This window comes from Oncorhynchus masou, chromosome 19 (assembly GCF_036934945.1).
Source record: "Oncorhynchus masou masou isolate Uvic2021 chromosome 19, UVic_Omas_1.1, whole genome shotgun sequence".
Lineage (NCBI taxonomy): Eukaryota > Metazoa > Chordata > Actinopteri > Salmoniformes > Salmonidae > Oncorhynchus > Oncorhynchus masou.
The window spans coordinates 6,888,295-6,906,370 of record NC_088230.1 but is presented as its reverse complement, the minus strand read 5'-3'; the positions used below and the strand labels follow the sequence as shown (position 1 = coordinate 6,906,370).

General features: G+C 43.7%; 1 protein-coding gene across 1 annotated transcript in view; it reads right to left on the bottom strand.

Moving 5' to 3' along the window:
* The window catches only part of LOC135505743 (uronyl 2-sulfotransferase-like), a 148,166-nt gene that overhangs the window by 13,944 nt on the left and 116,146 nt on the right, over positions 1–18,076 (bottom strand). The window contains exon 3 of the mRNA XM_064924832.1: positions 8,040–8,195. Within this exon, the coding sequence (XP_064780904.1) occupies positions 8,040–8,195 (156 nt within the window). The remainder of the gene's footprint in view (positions 1–8,039; positions 8,196–18,076) is intronic.

Below are 18,076 nucleotides of genomic sequence, written 5' to 3'. Positions count from 1 at the left end.
TGGAACCAGAACCAAACACAGAGTACATTTAGACCCATATTTTCTAAACCTTTGTGTGCTTTAATAGGCGATGATGGAATAGTTGTAATCAAATTTTTTTTATTTATATAGCCCTTCTTACATCAGCTGATATCTCAAAGTGCTGTACAGAAACCCAAAACCCCGAACAATGCAGGTGTAGAAGCACGATACAGGTCCAAGTGCACGATACAGGTCCATTCTACATCAAAACAAATGTCACACATATATTATTTAGCATATGTAATGTATTACACATTCATTTCACATGTTGGTTTCAGCAGAGAAATCAATTAGAAGGTTCCACCTCACTGTGCCTAACATCGACACAATGGTGTTTTCGAGACCCCCTTTAGACTGCACCAGAAATGGACATCATACAGGCTGGAACGAGATCCCTGATCCCTTCATCTCCCACTGTTGAGAGCAGCTAAATAACATCACATGTTGTTAGCCCTCGATGGGGCTTCCTGTTGATAAAGCCCATATGTACAGTGGCAATAACAGGTATGTGAATTCTTTGGAATTACCTGGATTTCTGCATAAATTGGTCATCAACTTTGATCTGATCTTCATCAAAGTCACAACAATAGACACACATAGTGTGCTTAAACTAATAACACACAAATTACAGTATTTTTCTTGTCTATATTGAATACAGAATTCAATCATTCACAGTGTCGGTTGGCCTACATGAACATAAACCACGGGGAAAAGCGTTCTTCATTCACTATTTAAGTGCATAGATGACATTATCTGTTCCCGCTGCCCCCGTTTTGATACAGATGCATGATAATGGTCCATTCTACATCCAAACAAATGTCACACATATATTATTGAGTATTTGTAAAGACACGATTAAATCAAGAATATTCCGATGGGTGACAATATTAGCCTATCACTTGTGAATTATATTGTATCACTTGTGAATGATGCCCAGCATAAGAAACAACGCCCCCCCCCTTTACGTAGCATAGCCCATAGGCCTACATGTTTTAACCTCTTTGAACTCTAGGGGCAGTATTTCATTTTTGGATAAAAAAACGTTCCCGTTTTAAACAAGATATTTTGTCACGAAAAGATGCTCAACTATGCATATAATTGACAGCTTTGGAAAGAAAACACTCTGACGTTTCCAAAACTGCAAACATATTATCTGTGAGTGCCACAGAACTGATGCTACAGGCGAAACCAAGATGAAACTTCAAACAGGAAATGAGCAACATTTTTGAAGCGCTGTTTTCCAATGTCTCCTTATATGGCTGTGAATGTGCAAGGAGAGAGACCAAAATTTCTGCCGTTTCCCCAAGGTGTCTGCAGCATTGTGACGTATTTGTAGGCATATCATTGGAAGATTGACCATAAGAGACCACATTTACCAGGTGTCTGCCCGGTGTCCTGCGTCAAAATTGGTGCGTAAACTTCAGCTGCAAGTATTTTTCCATTTAATTCAGAGAAGAAAGCAGACTTCCACGAACAATATATCAATGAAGAGATATGTGAAAAACACCTTGAGGATTGATTCTAAACAACGTTTGCCATGTTTCAGTCGATATTATGGAGTTAATTTGGAAAAAAGTTTGGCGTTTTGGTGACTGAATTTTCAGGTTTTTTTGGTAGCCAAAAGTGATGTACAAAACAGAGCGATTTCTCCTACACGAAGAATCTTTCAGGAAAAACTGAACATTTGCTATCTAACTGAGAGTCTCCTCATTGAAAACATCTGAAGTTCTTCAAAGGTAAATGATTTTATTTGAATGCTTTTCTTGTTTTTGTGAAAATGTTGCTGGCTGAATTCTAGGCTTATAGCTATGCTAGCTATCAATACTCTTACACAAATGCTTGTTTAGCTATGGTTGAAAAGCATATTTTGAAAATCTGAGATGACAGTGTAGTTAACAAAAGTCTAAGCTTGAGAGCAAATATATTTATTTCATTTCATTTGCGATTTTCATGAATAGATAAGGTTGTGTTATGCTAATGAGCTCGAGGCTATAAATAGGATCCCGGATCCGGGATTGCTCGTCGCATGAAGTTAATAAGGTTTGTATCACAACTAAAGTGGCCAAATAACTTTTTAAAATTAAGCACATTAATACGTTTTACAAGGGATGTAAGAGCCTAAGTGGGATACATAAGCAGCGAGTGAGTTTCGAGTTTGGGGAAGATAATATTCACCATTTAAAAAATGCACCTTTATAATAAAAGCATTACATGCATAAATGCATTTGCGGGTCACTTTTGATAAGGGTGTTTTCCGCTAAACAGAACATTCGCGCTTATAGCCTACTACCATGTTGCGCATTGCTGCGCTGATAAATGTGAAGAAACATGTCTACAACTTCAGCAAGCTGTCAAACTATCGTCCATAAAGCACAAGCTACACGCTGTAGTAAACAAGTCCGAGGCAGGATAGAACGCAATCAGCGCAGATGGGTGCATGGCAATTCTCCCCGGTGCTAGTGGTGGGCAAGTGGGAATGATCGAAATCAGGAAACCAACCCTCAACTATCCAACGGATCTAGGAACATAACCTCACAAATCTACGCTTAGGACTTGACCGACATGACCGAAATGATCCTATTTGAACGTTGTAGTATAAAAGTTTAAATAGAATCAATGTTTCCGACTAATATCGATGCAACATAGGCTGTTTTTTTGGTTTAGCTGCAAATGAACACTAAATGGCTCCATTTTCGGCTGGAGGAAGTTAGCAATTTCGTCATTTAAAAAGTGGTGCACTAGCATTTTCCAGCCCTTTACGGCCGGTTCAGGAATTTGCCTGTCTAACATCCGTTCACTTGCGCTGAGATAGGAGGGTGTGGCCTTAAAAACGTGCGCAAATATACCAATTTCAGTGAGCGCAACTAGGGATATATAAGACCGACCAAAATCTGGTCTTAGTGGTAACGCAATTGTTTATAGCATTGATTTTTGCCAGCGAAGGCACACATAAGTACTCTTCTGCACATTACCAATGTTGATTAAAATCCCAGCGCAGCAAAACAGTCAGGCATTCCCCTTTTTTATTTATATAGGAAATTAATGAAAAAGTCTGCTACTCCAAGCCAGGGCCGGCAGGACCTTCTCAATGTTTGGGTAAACGTGGTAGCTAGTATACAGGTACATGCGATCCATGGCAGAGCTGCGTCTGCTGTGTAACATCTTTGGCGACAGAGAGAGAACACAGCATCACACAGCAACACAGAGAAACTCAGAGAAAAGCGGTGTTGCTATTATTGACCATGCTGAAATAAACCCATCGCTCCCTCAGGTCCTGAGAGACACACACAGGTCACTATGCAATGTGGTGAGGTAAGTAAGGGCTCCAGAGTCTAGGGGACCTTGGCTACCCAGGCTGAGAGCATTGGTTCTGGGTAAATGCATTAGCAGTTTGCTAAAGGTAAATGGTGTAACACTCCAGTCCCCACCCAGACTGGCGCTAAGGAGACCAGTCTCAGATTATTGCATGGTTTGCTTTTCCGTAAAGTTAAAAAAAAATCTGACACAGCGGTTGCATTAAGGAGAGGTATATTTTACATTACATTTACATTTAAGTCATTTAGCAGACGCTCTTATCCAGAGCGACTTACAAATCTATATTTCCATGTATTTATCGACATTTATAATGAGTATTTCTGTAAAATGATGTGCCTCTCTGCAATATCACCCGGTGTTTTTGGAACTAGTGAACGTAATGCGCAAATGTATACTGAGATTTATATAAATATGAACTTTATCAAACAAAACATACATGTATTGTGCAACATGAAGTCCTATGAGTGTCATCTGATGAAGATCATCAAAGGTTAGTGATTCATTTTTATCTCTATTTATGCTTTTTGTAACTCCTCTCTTTGGCTGGAAAAATGGCAGATTTTTTTCTGTGAGTTAGTGGTCACCTAAACATAATCGTTTGTGGTGCTTTCGCTGTAAAGCCTATTTGAAATCATACACTGTGGTGGGATTAACAACAAGATTACTTTTGAAACGGTATAAGATACATGTATGTTTGAGGAATTTTAATTATGAGATTTCTGTTGTTTTGAATTTGGCGCCCTGCACTTACACTGGCTGTTGTCATATCATCCCGTTAACGGGATTGCAGCCCTAAGAAGTTTTAACAAAAGTGTTTTAGGGCTCTCTTTTTTTTCCAGAGGCTTCATGATTCTTGCGGTGTTCTGACACTGTGTACTGCCACGCGTTCAGGCTTGATGAATGAGTGAACAACTAACAGTTTATTAAATATTAGCTTTAAATAAATATGGGCTTCAAATCTAAATGGGTCAGTGATGTTTATAAATATTTAGCATTTACTGACCATTCAAACATTCAAAACTGATTGAAATAATGAGAAACATATTTCTCCATTACACTTAAACACTGACGGAAAAATCCTATGAGGATATGAAACAAGACCACATAGAGAATAGCACAAATATTCATTGTCATTCTCCTCTCTCAGGAGTCTGAGAAAGTCTGTCAATGCAGCGTTAAAAAAAAAATCAAATAATTTATCAGTAACAATTACAAGTACCTTACTGTAATAGTTATAGCAAAAAAATATTTCTCAACAAGAATTTTGCTAGTACTGTCTGGGAGTGGTCTGAGTGGGGAGGGGGAAACTGAGAGCTGTTATTACTAGCTGTTATTGGCAAAGAGGTTTGGAACTTTGCTGCAATAGCATCGAATAGTCCCCGCGATATGCAACTGTTCAGGGAAGTCAGGAACCAATACACGCAGTCAGTCAGGGAAGCTAAGGCCAGCTTCTTCAGGCAGAAGTTTGCATCCTGTAGCTCCAACTCCAAAAAGTTCTGGGACACTGTGAAGTCCATGGAGAACAAGAGCACCTCCTCCCAGCTGCCCACTGCACTGAGGCTAGGTAACACGGTCACCACCGATAAATCCATGATTATCGAAAACTTCAACAAGCATTTCTCAACGGCTGGCCACGCCTTCCGCCTGGCTACTCCAACCCCGGCCAACAGCTCCGCCCCCCCCCGCAGCTCCTCGCCCAAGCCCCTCCAGGTTCTCCTTTACCCAAATCCAGATAGCAGATGTTCTGAAAGAGCTGCAAAACCTGGACCCGTACAAATCAGCTGGGATTGACAATCTGGACCCTCTATTTCTGAAACTATCCGCCGCCATTGTTGCAACCCCTATTACCAGCCTGTTCAACCTCTCTTTCATATTGTCTGAGATCCCCAAGGATTGGAAAGCTGCCGCAGTCATCCCCCTCTTCAAAGGGGGAGACACCCTGGACCCAAACTGTTACAGACCTATATCCATCCTGCCCTGCCTATCTAAGGTCTTCGAAAGCCAAGTCAACAAACAGGTCACTGACCATCTCGAATCCCACCGTGCCTTCTCCGCTGTGCAATCTGGTTTCTGAGCCGGTCACGGGTGCACCTCAGCCACACTCAAGGTACTAAACGATATCATAACCGCCATCGATAAAAGACAGTATTGTGCAGCCGTCTTCATCGACCTTGCCAAGGCTTTCGACTCTGTCAATCATCATATTCTTATCGGCAGACTCAGTAGCCTCGGTTTTTCGGATGACTGCCTTGCCTGGTTCACCAATTACTTTGCAGACAGAGATCAGTGTGTCAAATCGGAGGGCATGCTGTCCGGTCCTCTGGCAGTCTCTATGGGGGTGCCACAGAGTTCAATTCTCGGGCCGACTCTTTTCTCTTTATATATCAATGATGTTGCTCTTGCTGCGGGCGATTCCCTGATCCACCTCTACGCAGACGACACCATTCTATATACTTCCGGCCCATCCTTGGACACTGTGCTATCTAACCTCCAAACGAGTTTCAATGCCATACAACACTCCTTCCATGGCCTCCAACTGCTCTTAAACGCTAGTAAAACCAAATGCATGCTTTTCAACCGATCGCTGCCTGCACCCGCATGCCCGACGAGCATCACCACCCTGGATGGTTCCGACCTTGAATATGTGGACATCTATAAGTACCTAGGTGTCTGGCTAGACTGTAAACTCTCCTTCCAGACTCATATCAAACATCTCCAATCAAAAATCAAATCAAGAGTCGGCTTTCTATTCCGCAACAAAGCCTCCTTCACTCACGCCTCCAAACTTACCCTAGTAAAACTGACTATCCTACCGATCCTCGACTTCGGCGATGTCATCTACAAAATTGCTTCCAACACTCTAGTCAGCAAACTGGATGCAGTTTACCACAGTGCCATCCGTTTTGTCACTAAAGCACCTTATACCACCCACCACTGCGACTTGTATGCTCTAGTCGGCTGGACCTCGCTACATACTCGTCGCCAGACCCACTGGCTCCAGGTCATCTACAAGTCCATGCTAGGTAAAGCTCCGCCTTATCTCAGTTCACTGGTCACGATGGCAACACCCATCCGTAGCACGCGCTCCAGCAGGTGTATCTCACTGATCATCCCTAAAGCCAACACCTCATTTGGCCGACCTTTCGTTCCAGTACTCTGCTGCCTGTGACTGGAATGAATTGCAAAAATCCCTGAAGTTGGAGACTTTTATCTCCCTCACCAACTTCAAACATCTGCTATCTGAGCAGCTAACCGATCGCTGCAGCTGTACATAGTCTATTGGTAAATAGCCCACCCATTTTCACCTACCTCATCCCCATACTCTTTTTATTTATTTACTTTTCTGCTCTTTTGCACACCAATATCTCTACCTGTACATGACCATCTGATCATTTATCACTCCAGTGTTAATCTGCAAAATTGCAATTATTCGCCTACCTCCTCATGCTTTTTGCACACAATGTATATAGACTCCCCCTTTTTTTCTACTGTGTTATTGACTTGTTAATTGTTTACTCCATGTGTAACTCTGTGTTGTCTGTTCACACTGCTATGCTTTATCTTGGTCAGGTCGCAGTTGCAAATGAGAACTTGTTCTCAACTAGCCTACCTGGTTAAATAAAGGTGAAATAAAAAAATAAAAATAAAATTGGTCTTTTAACCAAATTACAGCCTGGCAATGTCACCAGGCAAGCCGAAACACCCGCCAAACCAAACATGCTATTTTCAACCAGCAACTATCAGCAAATAACACTGATAAAAACAATTCTACAGTGTTGGTTTTATCAATTATTGTACAGTATGATACAAAACACATAAAAAACATAATTTTGACTGCACTGGGCCTCTAACAAGCTATGCCTGCTTACGTTGGTGTTAGACGGCAGGAAGTGTAATTTATAGAAAGGCATTATTTTATCGGTCTGGCACTGATGGAGGACACCCAAGAGGGGTCCTACCACAAGAAAGGTGTGCCTAATTAGCTTTCTAATTTCCCCCAAAACCACTGGAATAAAGGAATATTAACAACAATAGCGAGAGAGAGATGTAGGGAGAATCTCAATTGCATAATCCTCACATCCTCCCCTCCCATACTTCTCAAAACCCATTGGATGAGAAAGCCAGGGATCCCTCCCCTCTGAGAGAATGGCAGTTTTTTAATCCTTCAGAAATCCTGCCATTCAGTAATGTTTTCATTGATGTTGGCATTTGTGTTGGTATTTCCAGTGGCACAGCCTGGCATTTCAACATGTCTCTGAGGGATGCGGCTTTAAACACATGCAGCACTTCCTCTATAAATGCTGTGCTGATGTCCTTAAGATGTTCTCAGAAACCATGAAAAGACATCCCCATCCCTTTAGCCTGTTCATTTAAAAACAGATGGACAATACAGTAGCCTGCTGTATAACAGCTTAAAGTGGTAGCATTAGAACATCATTCAATAAAGGCACAAAGGTATTGTGGCTCCTTCCAGTCATCAAACAACAAGGCAACCCTCCCCACTTCTCTGTGTTGTTCAATAAATGTTGAAGAAAAAAAGGGAACTGTACAGCGCATATTCTAGATTTGTGGGTTAGGCTCGTGTGCGGGCCTCAGATTTTCACTTTATCACATATAGTTGGGCGGTTGCTACAAACACCTGACCCGCGCATCACTAACGTACACCCCCTCCACCCATATCTCTCTCCCCACCCCCGTCTTACCTGTTCATGTTTGGTGAGGCGTGTCTTGTTGTGGATGTCTGAGGAGACAAGGTTGAACTGATGTCTCTCTGCCAGCAACCTCAGTAGGATGACCACTGTCCTGCTGCCACACTTCCCCACGCGGTTATACACCACCTGACTGGGGAACGGCAGAACCTGCAAGGGGAACACAAGAAAACACACACTGCTGAGTGAGGAGATTAAACAACTTTATAATCAAAGAACAATTAGTTCATCTATACAACTGATTGTAAAGATAAGGTTAAGAATAATGTTAGGTGCAGCTTAAACATGACACCAGGTAAGAAAATGGAAATACACTGACAATGGGATTGGACCCCTCATTTCCCTCAACTGTCACTCTGTTCTTCCTCTCTGACTTCCCATGGGCTGTTCTCACTCAACACAACAGTATGTGGACACCCCTTCAAATTAGTGGATTTGGCTATTTCAGCCACACCCATTGCTGACAGGTGTATAAAATTGAGCACACATTCATGCAATCTCCATAGACAAACATTGGCAGTGGAATGGCCTTCCTGAAGAGCTCAGTGACTTTCAACATGGCACGTCATAGGATGCCACCTTTCCAACAAGTCAGTTCATCAAATGTATGCCGCGGTCATCAGTAAGTGCGATTATTGTGAAGTGGAAATGTCTAGGTAGGCCACACAAACTCACAGAACATGACCGCCGAGTGCTGAAGCGCATAGCGTGTAAAAATCGTCTGTCCTCGGCTGCGACACTCGCTCAGCACCAGAACTGTTCGCCTGAGAGCTTCATTAATTAGATTTCCATGGCAAACGCACACAAGCCTAAGATCGCCATGCGCAATGCCAAGCGTCGGCTAGAGGGGTGTAAGCTTGCGGCCAATGGACTCTAGAGCAGAGGAAACATGTTTTCTGGAGTGATGAATCACTCTTCACCATCTGGCAGTCCAACGGACGAATATGGGTTTGGCGGATGTATAGTGCCAACTGTAAAGCTTGGTGGAGTAGGAATAATTGTTCAGGTTAGGCCCCTTAGTTCCAGTGAAGGGAAATCTTAACTCTACAGCATACAATGGCATTATAGACGATTCTGCGCTTCCAACTTTGTGGAAACAGTTTTGGGAAGGACCTTTCCTGTTTCATCATGACAATGCCCCCGTGCACAAAGCGAGGTCCATACAGAAATGGTTTGTCGAGATCGATGTGGAACAACTTGACCGGCCTGCACAGAGCCCTGAACTCAACCCCATCGAACACATTTGGGATGAATTGGAATGCCAACTGCGATCCAGACCTAATAGCCGAAAATCGTTGCCCAACCTCACTAATGCTCTTGTGGCTGAATGGAATAAAGTCCACGCAGCAATATTCCAACGTCTAGTGGAAAGCCTTCCCAGAAGAGTGGGAGGCTGTTATAGTAGCAAAGGGTTGACCAACTCCATATAAGATGTTCGACAAGCACATTCTTTTGGTCATGTAGTGTGGACTCCACATGCAATGCTTTAACAAATTCACTCAATCATATAGACACAGCTGACACAAGCAATTCTCACTTGATTCCGTCTGATAGCAGAAGGTTGACTAAATCTTCAGCATCTCTGAGAAAAAAACACAAAGAAAGAGGAAACATAATTCTGTGCGTGTACATGTACGTGAGGACGACAAGTTTTGCAGTGTACCCTCATTTGACTCACTCCAGAGTCCTGAGGGCCATCGTAACGTTTGCGCAGGGGCCCCTGAAGAATGAGGTCAAACCTACTGAGATTACCCACCCTAAAGAGGGAGAGAGGGAGCAACGTGCACCCTGTCCGCCGAAAGGAAAGACAAAGCTTGTAGTTGAATAACATCTCTTTAATCAATAACTAGAGGACTCTTGATGGGTGTAATTTTTCTCTTAATCTGTTGTTGTCTAGTACTGTCTTTTTGCTAGCTAGGGCAATATACTATAAGTGCTGTCTGTCTTCCCAGTGGCCTACCTGGTGTGTGAATTGCTGACATAATTTGCTGGCAGCTGATTGTTGGACTCTTCAACAAGGATTAACGGGCAGGGTAATGTATGACTGGTAATAAGTGGCTTTACTACTGGAGGGGGAATGGTTTCACCTCTCCTAGGCAACCAGCAATAGGAACCGTGAGGTGTGCTCTTCCCCTCTTCTAGGTAATTAGCAATTAGTGTTAGTACTTAGCTTCATGCTCTACAACATCCTAGCATGTCTAATCCAGGCACTTGTCATCTCCCGTTTAGACTACTGAAAATCCCTGCAATTTATTCATAACGCAGCAGCCCTCCCCTGGTGTTCAACCTTCATAAATTCTCCCATGTCACCCAGCTCCTTTGCACACTCCACTGGCTTTCAGTCTTAGCTCGCATCATCTTCAAGACCCTGGTGCTTGCCTACGGAGCAGCATGGAGAACCGCACCTCTTTACCTTCAGGCTTATGCTCAAACCCTACATGCCAACCCGAGCATTCCGTTCCGCCACTTCTAGTCTCTTGCCCTCTCTCCTATGGGAGGGCAGCTCCTGCTCATTCCAGTCAAAGCACTAGTGTCCTGGCACCCCAATGGTGGAACAAGCTCACCTGGCACCCCAATGGTGGAACAAGTCAGGACAGTTGAGTCCCTCCCATCTTCCGAATTTAAAACACACTTTTACCCCATTTTTCTCCCCAATTTCTTGGTATCCAATTGTGCAGCACCCCATGGGTCTCACGGCCTTGACTTAAAACCAGGATCTCTAGTGGCACAGCTAGCAACAGCAATGCAGTGTCTTAGACCACTGCGCCACTCAGGAGGCACCCTACCTCTTTTAAGAGTATCTTAACTGCTGATAAATACTTTGAGAGAAAATGTACTCGATAAGATTGTGATATCTTGTCTCACCTAGCGATCTTAAGATGACTGCACAAACCGTAAGTTGCTCCCCATAAGGTTGAACACCGCACTCCGCAGATATATAATTAGCATAATACAAAACATCTCCATTAAACCTGTCAGTTTAAGTTAGAGCCATCTGTTATTTTGCATTGGACACGTCGCAGCCACCGCATCTGCGGTGAAAGGTGACAGCTCGAGCGATGTTTGTCAGACCATGACACATCCCGAAAATCGGTCTTCTTACAGAATTGCCTGTAGCTTCTGAGCGATTTGGCCTAAAGTATTATGACTCCTCTTTGGAAAGATGAGACTATCACGAACACAATGGTGTTATTCTGTTTTGCTCAAGGACACTCCACAAGACTCGTCTGAAGTTACCCCGGAACAAGTTGAAAAAAATGTATGGAAGTACAGTGAATTCGGGAAATTATTTAGACTTCACTTTCACACATTTTGTTACGTTACAGCCTTATTCTAAAATTATTCCCCCCCTCATTAATCTACAAACAATAATGCATATTGACAAAGCGAAAACAGGTTTTTAGAATTTTGGGAAAATTTATACAAAAATATTCAGACCCTTTACTCAGTACTTTGTTGAAGCATCTTCGGCAACGATTACAGCCTCAAGTCTTCTTGGGTGTGACGCTACAAGCTTGGCACACCGGTATTTGGGGAGTTTCTCCCATTCTTCCCTGCACACCCTGTCAAGCTCTGTCAGGTCAGATGGGGTGCGTCGCTGCACAGCTATTTTCAGGTCTCTCCAGTAATGTTCAAGTCCTGGCTCTGGCTGGGCCACTCAAGGACATTCAAGAAACTTGTCCCAAAGCCACTCCTGCTTTGTCTTGTCTGTGTGCTTAGGGTCGTTGTCCTGTTGGAAGGTTAACCTTCACCCCAGTCTGATGTCCTGAGCACTCTGGAGCAAGTTTTCATCAAGGATCTCTCTGTACTTTGCTCCATTCATCATTCCCTTGATTCTGATTAGTCTCCAAATCCCTGACACTGAAAAACATCCCCACAGCATAATGCTGTCACCACCATGCTTCACAGTAGGGATGGTGTTGGCCGGGTGATGAGAGTTGCCTGGTTTCCTACAGATATTACTCTTGGCATTCAGGCCAAAGTGTTCAATCTTGGTTTTATCAGACCAGATACTCTTGTTTCTCATGGTCTAATAGTCCTTTATGTGCCTTTTGTCAAACCCCAAGCGGGCTGTCATATGGCTTCCGTCTGGCCACTCTACAATGAAGGCCTGATCTGCTTGGTGGAGTGCTGCAGAGATGTTGTCCTTCTGCAAGGTTCTCCCATCTCCACAGAGGAACTCTGGAGCTCTGTCAGAATGACTATCAGGTTCTTGGTGACGTGCCTGACCAAGGACCTTCTTACCTGATTGCTCAGTTTGGCAAGGCTGCCAGATCTAGGAATAGTCTTGGTGGTTCCAAACTTCTTCCATTTAAGAATGATGGAAGACACTGTGTTGTTGGGGACCTTCAATGATGCAGACATTGTTTGGTACCCTTCCCCAGATCTGTGCCTCGACAAAATCCTGTCTCGGTGCTCTACGGACAACTTCATCAACCTCATGGTTTGGTTTTTGCTCTGACGTACACTGTCAACTGTGGGAACTTACAGTATATAAACAGGTGTGTACCTTTCCAAATCATGTCCAATCAATTGAATTTACCACAAGCTGACATTGCTTTCAGAGGCAGTTTGTAACTTGGTAGTGAGTATTGCAACTAAGGACAGACAAACATTTTTTACACTCTACGCACTTAAGCTCACAGAACGGGACCTCAGAGTGCTGGGGTGGCCTACCACTTCTTGGCTGAACCATGGTTGCTCCAAGATGTTTCCACTTCACAATAAAAGCACTTACAGTTGACCGGGTCAGCTCTAGCAGGGCAGAAATTTGGTGAAATGACTTGTTGGAAAGGTGGCAGCCTATGACAGTGTCACGTGGAAAGTCACTGAGCTCTTCAGTTCATTCTACTGCCAATGTTTGTCTACACCTGTCAGCAACGGGTTTGGCTGAAATAGCCAAATCAAACTAATTTGAAGGGGTGTTCACATAATTCTGGCCATCTAGTGTAGGTGCCGTGTTCAAGGATAATTAAATTAATATTAACTATTTGGTTTTAATAACCCCCTCTTGATCATAGTCAGAACTACACACAAACTTTTTTTATTTTATCATCACGTGTTTTTTGGCAGAAATGTCTTCTGGAATGTGAACTTTCATGTGCCCTAACAAACTTGTAAATAAGAATAATAGTGTTAAAATTACGAGCCTAGTTGGTTTAGCCACAGAGTAAAAGATGTGAACGTTCCTGCTAGCCATGATTGACTGAGATCATGGCTTGACTGGACATGCCGAGAGATGAGTTTGGATTGGTCTGCCATGTAGCCGCTTCTGTCTATAACATGAGCTGATCAGCATGTGTAGGTAATACTTTCTAACGCGTAAAAAAAATAAGATCATCTGAGTTTTGAAATCAGTGGAATTAGAATATGATAGCTAAGGAGATGGAGAAATGTCAGGTTTTGCAAATATTGCAAAAATGCAGAGAGAGTCAAAGATTACACACAGAAGAAGGCTGTTATATAAAACACCTCTGTCCAGATTACATCTTCAAACTAAGGGCAACCATAGCATCTGTGACAGAGGGAGAAGCGTCCCTCCATGTATACGGGTAAGAAAGTGTTCCGGACATATTCAAGTCTGTGCAAGCAAAACAGTCCTGTAGCATCCGCATCATCTGACCACTTCCGTGTTAAGTGTGTCACTGGTACTGCCTACTTTAGTTTTTGCTTGTAAGCAGGAATCAGGAGGTTAGAATTATGGTCCGATTTGCCAAATGGAGGGTGGGGGAGAGCTTTGTATGCATCTCTGTCTGTGGAGTAAAGGTGGTCTCGTGTTTTTTTCCCCTCTGGCAAGCAATACCTCGATACTTGTTTAATATTAGACATCGTGCACCAGATGTTATTGACAAAAAGACACACACCCCCACCGGCAGAGTGCACGGAAAATCCTGCCAACTCTATCTGTTTCGTCGTCCAGCCACGACTCTGTGAAACGTAAGATATTACAGTTCTTAATGTCCCATTGGTAGGGTAATCGTAGGTCATCAATTTTATTTTCCAATGATTGCATGTTAACAAGTTGAATGGATGGCAGTGGGAGTTTACTCGCTCGCCTTCGGATTCTCAGAAGGCAGCCCGATCTGCGTCCTCCTTTTCTCTGTCTTTTCTTCACGCAAATGACGGGGATTGGGCCTGTTCCTGGGAGAGCAGTATATCCTTCTCGTTGGACTCGTTAAAGGAAAAAGTTGAGTAATCGCTGTTCTAATGTCCAGAAGCTCTTTTCAGTCATAAAAGACGGTAGCCGCAACATTATGTACAACATAAGTTACAAACAACGCAAAAAAACTAACAAAATAGCACAATTGTTTAGGAGCATGTAAAACATCAGCCATCCTCTTCGGTGCCATCTTAATAACCTCTTAAGAGAGTGTGAATGATGCTGAATGGGTGTAGACAAAGAAGAGCTCTCTAGTAGGTTTACCAAAAGATTCAAGGGCCATTTTCTCAAAAGTGAGGTTACAAGTTTATCAACGTTCAAAGCAGAATTACTTCCCCATTGTTCCTCAACTGTAGTGTATGATATATTATTTTCTCTGAGTCTCTACTTTTTACCCAGTGTAAAAAAACCATTTCAAATTTTGCTACACAAGACCGAATCGAGCTGGTAGGTCAGATGTTGATGTTATCATCTAGCTAGCCAATTTTGACGTGGTCCATCAATCAATGTAGCCACATATGTTCCAAGATGATGTAGCAGTCGGACGTGTGTTTTGTCTTGTCCTGTCCCATATTGTTTCTTTCCTCGTTTTTTCGTAGATATTTTAATCTCACTTACCATCTACGGACTGAATATACTCTCCTGCAACTCACCTCACCCAATGTAGTACGGATCTGCTATTTTTATACTCTAGAACCGGAGACCCCATCAGGAGCTAGCCAGCTAACTAGCTACTAGCTAGTAGTCAGTTAGCCACTGCTAGCGGTCTTCACCGTTAACTCGGACACCAGCAAGCCTCAGCTTGGTCAATACCTGCCAGTCTGCACAGAGCGATATCGGACTGCTTTTTCTCTACCACATCTTCGGATTCCCACTGCAAGCTCTGAACCTATACACCGGAAAATCGCAGCTAACTAGCTGCAATCCAAGTGGCTACTCCCAGCTAATGTCTCTGTCCTGATGCAAGCACCAGTTAGCCTTGAGCTAGCCTCGAGCTAAGCCCATCTCCCGGCTAGACAAAGAGGTCCACCAGCAAATTCTTGGGCTACAATACCTCTTTTGCCACTTGGCCTGGACCATTTACTGCCGACACGGAGCCCCGACAATCCATCACGACTGGTCTGCCGACATAATCGTCCGAGGTGGCTTCAACAGGCTCATCCATTGCGACGTCGCCGGAGGCCCATCTGCTAGCCCCGGCCCGCTAGCTGTCTGAATCGCTGTGTCTCCAGCTCGCCTACTGTAGTAGCGACTACTGAATCGGCTCGCTGACTCATCTATTGCTACTCATTGGAGCGACCCTATGATCACTCGGCTACACATGCCTCTCCCTAATGCCAATATGCCTTGCTATTGATGTTTTGGTTAGCGATTATTGTCTTATTTCACTGTAGAGCCAATATGCCTTAGCCCTTTTTGTTGCACTCCCCGACACATGCAGTGGCCTCACCTGGCTTAACGGGTGCCTCTAGACACAAAACCTCTCATTGTCACTCAATGCCTAGGTTTACCTCCACTGTACTCACATCCTGCCATACCCTTGTCTGTACATTATGCCTTGAATCTAATTCTTCCACGGCCAGAAATCTGCTCCTTTACACTCTGTTCTGAACACACTAGATGACTCCTCCTCTGTTCCTCTTGTGATGTAGAGGTTAAACAAGCCCAAACAATTTGAGCTTCTACTTTTATAAATCCACCTTTCCAGAAACAAGTCATTCACAGTTGCCGCTTGTAATACACCCCCCCCCAGCTGTGCCCTGAGCCCCATATGTGAATTGATTGCCCCCCCCCATCTATCTACAGAGTTCATACTGTTAGGTGACCTAAACTGGGAAATGCGTAACACAATCTAAGCTGGATGCCCTCCATCTCACACAAATCATCAAGGAACCTACCAGGTAAAACCCTAAATCTGTAACTATGGGCACCCTCTTTGATATCATGCTGATCAACATGCCCTCTAAATACACCTCTGCTGTCTTCAACCAGAATCACTGCCTCATTGCCTGCGTCTGTAATGCGACCACCCCTCATCACTGTCAAGTGCTCCCTAAAACACTTCAGTGTTCCCTAAAACACCTCATCTCGTCAGTAGAGGATGCCTGGTTGCTCTTTAAAAGTGCTTTCCTCACCATCTTAAATAAGCATGCCCCATTAATATAATGTAGAACTAAGAACAGATATAGCCCTTGGTTCACCCCAGACTTGACTGCCCTTGACCAGCACAAAAACATCCCATGGCGTTCTGCATCAGCATCGAATAGCCCCCGCGATATGCAACTTTTCAGGGAGGTCAGGAACCATTATACACAGTCAGTTAGGAAAGCTAAGTCTAGCTTTTACAAACAGAAATTTGCATCCTGTAGCACTAATTTGAAAAAGTTTTGGGACACTGTAAAGTCCATGGAGAATAACAGCACCTCCTCCCAGCTGCCCACTGCACTGAGGATAGGAAATACTGTCACCGCCAATAAATCTACGATCATTTCAATAAGCATTTTTTCTACGGCTGGCCATGCTTTCCGCCTGGCTACCCCTACCGCGGCCAACAGCTCTGCACCCACTGCTGCAACTTGCCCAAGCCTCCCTCCGCTTCTCCTTCACCCAAATCCAGATAGCTGAGGTATACAACCTGGACCCTTCTTTCTAGAATTATCCACCAAATTCTTTTGCAACACCTATAATTTGTCTTTTCTCCCCTCTTTAGTATCGCCTGAGATCCCTCAAAGTTTTGAAAGCTGCCGCAGTCATCCCACTCTTCAAAGGGGAGACACTCTAGACCCAAACTGTTATAGACCTATATCCATCCTACCCTGCCTTTCTAAAATCTTCGAAAGCCAAGTTAACAAACAGATCACCGAACATTTCGAATCCCACCATACCTTCTGCATAATGCAATTTAGTTCCCAAGCTGGTCATGGGTACACTTCAACCATGCTCAAGGTCCTAAATGATAACATAACCGCCATCGATAAGAGACAATTCAGTGCAGCTGTATTCATCGACCTGGCCAAGGCTTTCAACTCTGTCAATCACTGCATTCTTACCGGCAGACCCATTAGCCTTGGTTTCTCAAATGACTGCCTCGCCTGGTTCACCAACTACTTCTCTGATAGAGTTCAGTGTGTCAAATCGGAGGGCCTGTTGTCCGGACCTCTGGCAGTCTTTATGGGGGTGCCACAGGGTTCAATTCTCAGGCCGACTCTTTTCTCTGTATATATCAATGATGTCGCTCCTGCTATTGGTGATATTTTTTTGATCCACCTCTACACAGACGACACCATTCTGCATACATCTGGCCCTTCATTGGTCACTGTGTTAATAAACCTCCAAACAAGCTTCAATAACACTCCTTCCGTGGCTTCCAACTGCTTTTAAATGCTAGTAAAACTAAATGCATGCTCTTCAACCGATTTACTACCCACCTTCCCGACAAGTATCACTACTCTGGACGGTTCTGACTTAGAATATGTGGACAACTACAAATACCTAGGTGTCTGGTTAGACCATAAACTCTCCGTCCAGACTCACATTAAGCATCTACAATCCAAAATTAAATATAGAATCGGCTACCTATTTCGCAGCAAAGCCTCCTTCACTCATGCTGCCAAACATACCCTTGTAAAGCTGACTATCCTACCAATCCTTGACTTCGGCGATGTCATTTACAAATAGCCTCCAACAAGCTACTCAGCAAACCCGATGCAGTATATCACAGTGCCATCCATTTTGTCACTGATGATCTCATTGGCTGGCCCTCGCTACATATTAATCGCCAAACCCACTGGCTCCAGGTCATCTATAAGTACATTAGGGCTACTTACCACTGTTTACCAACTGTACAACGTTTATACCGGTAACTTGCAAA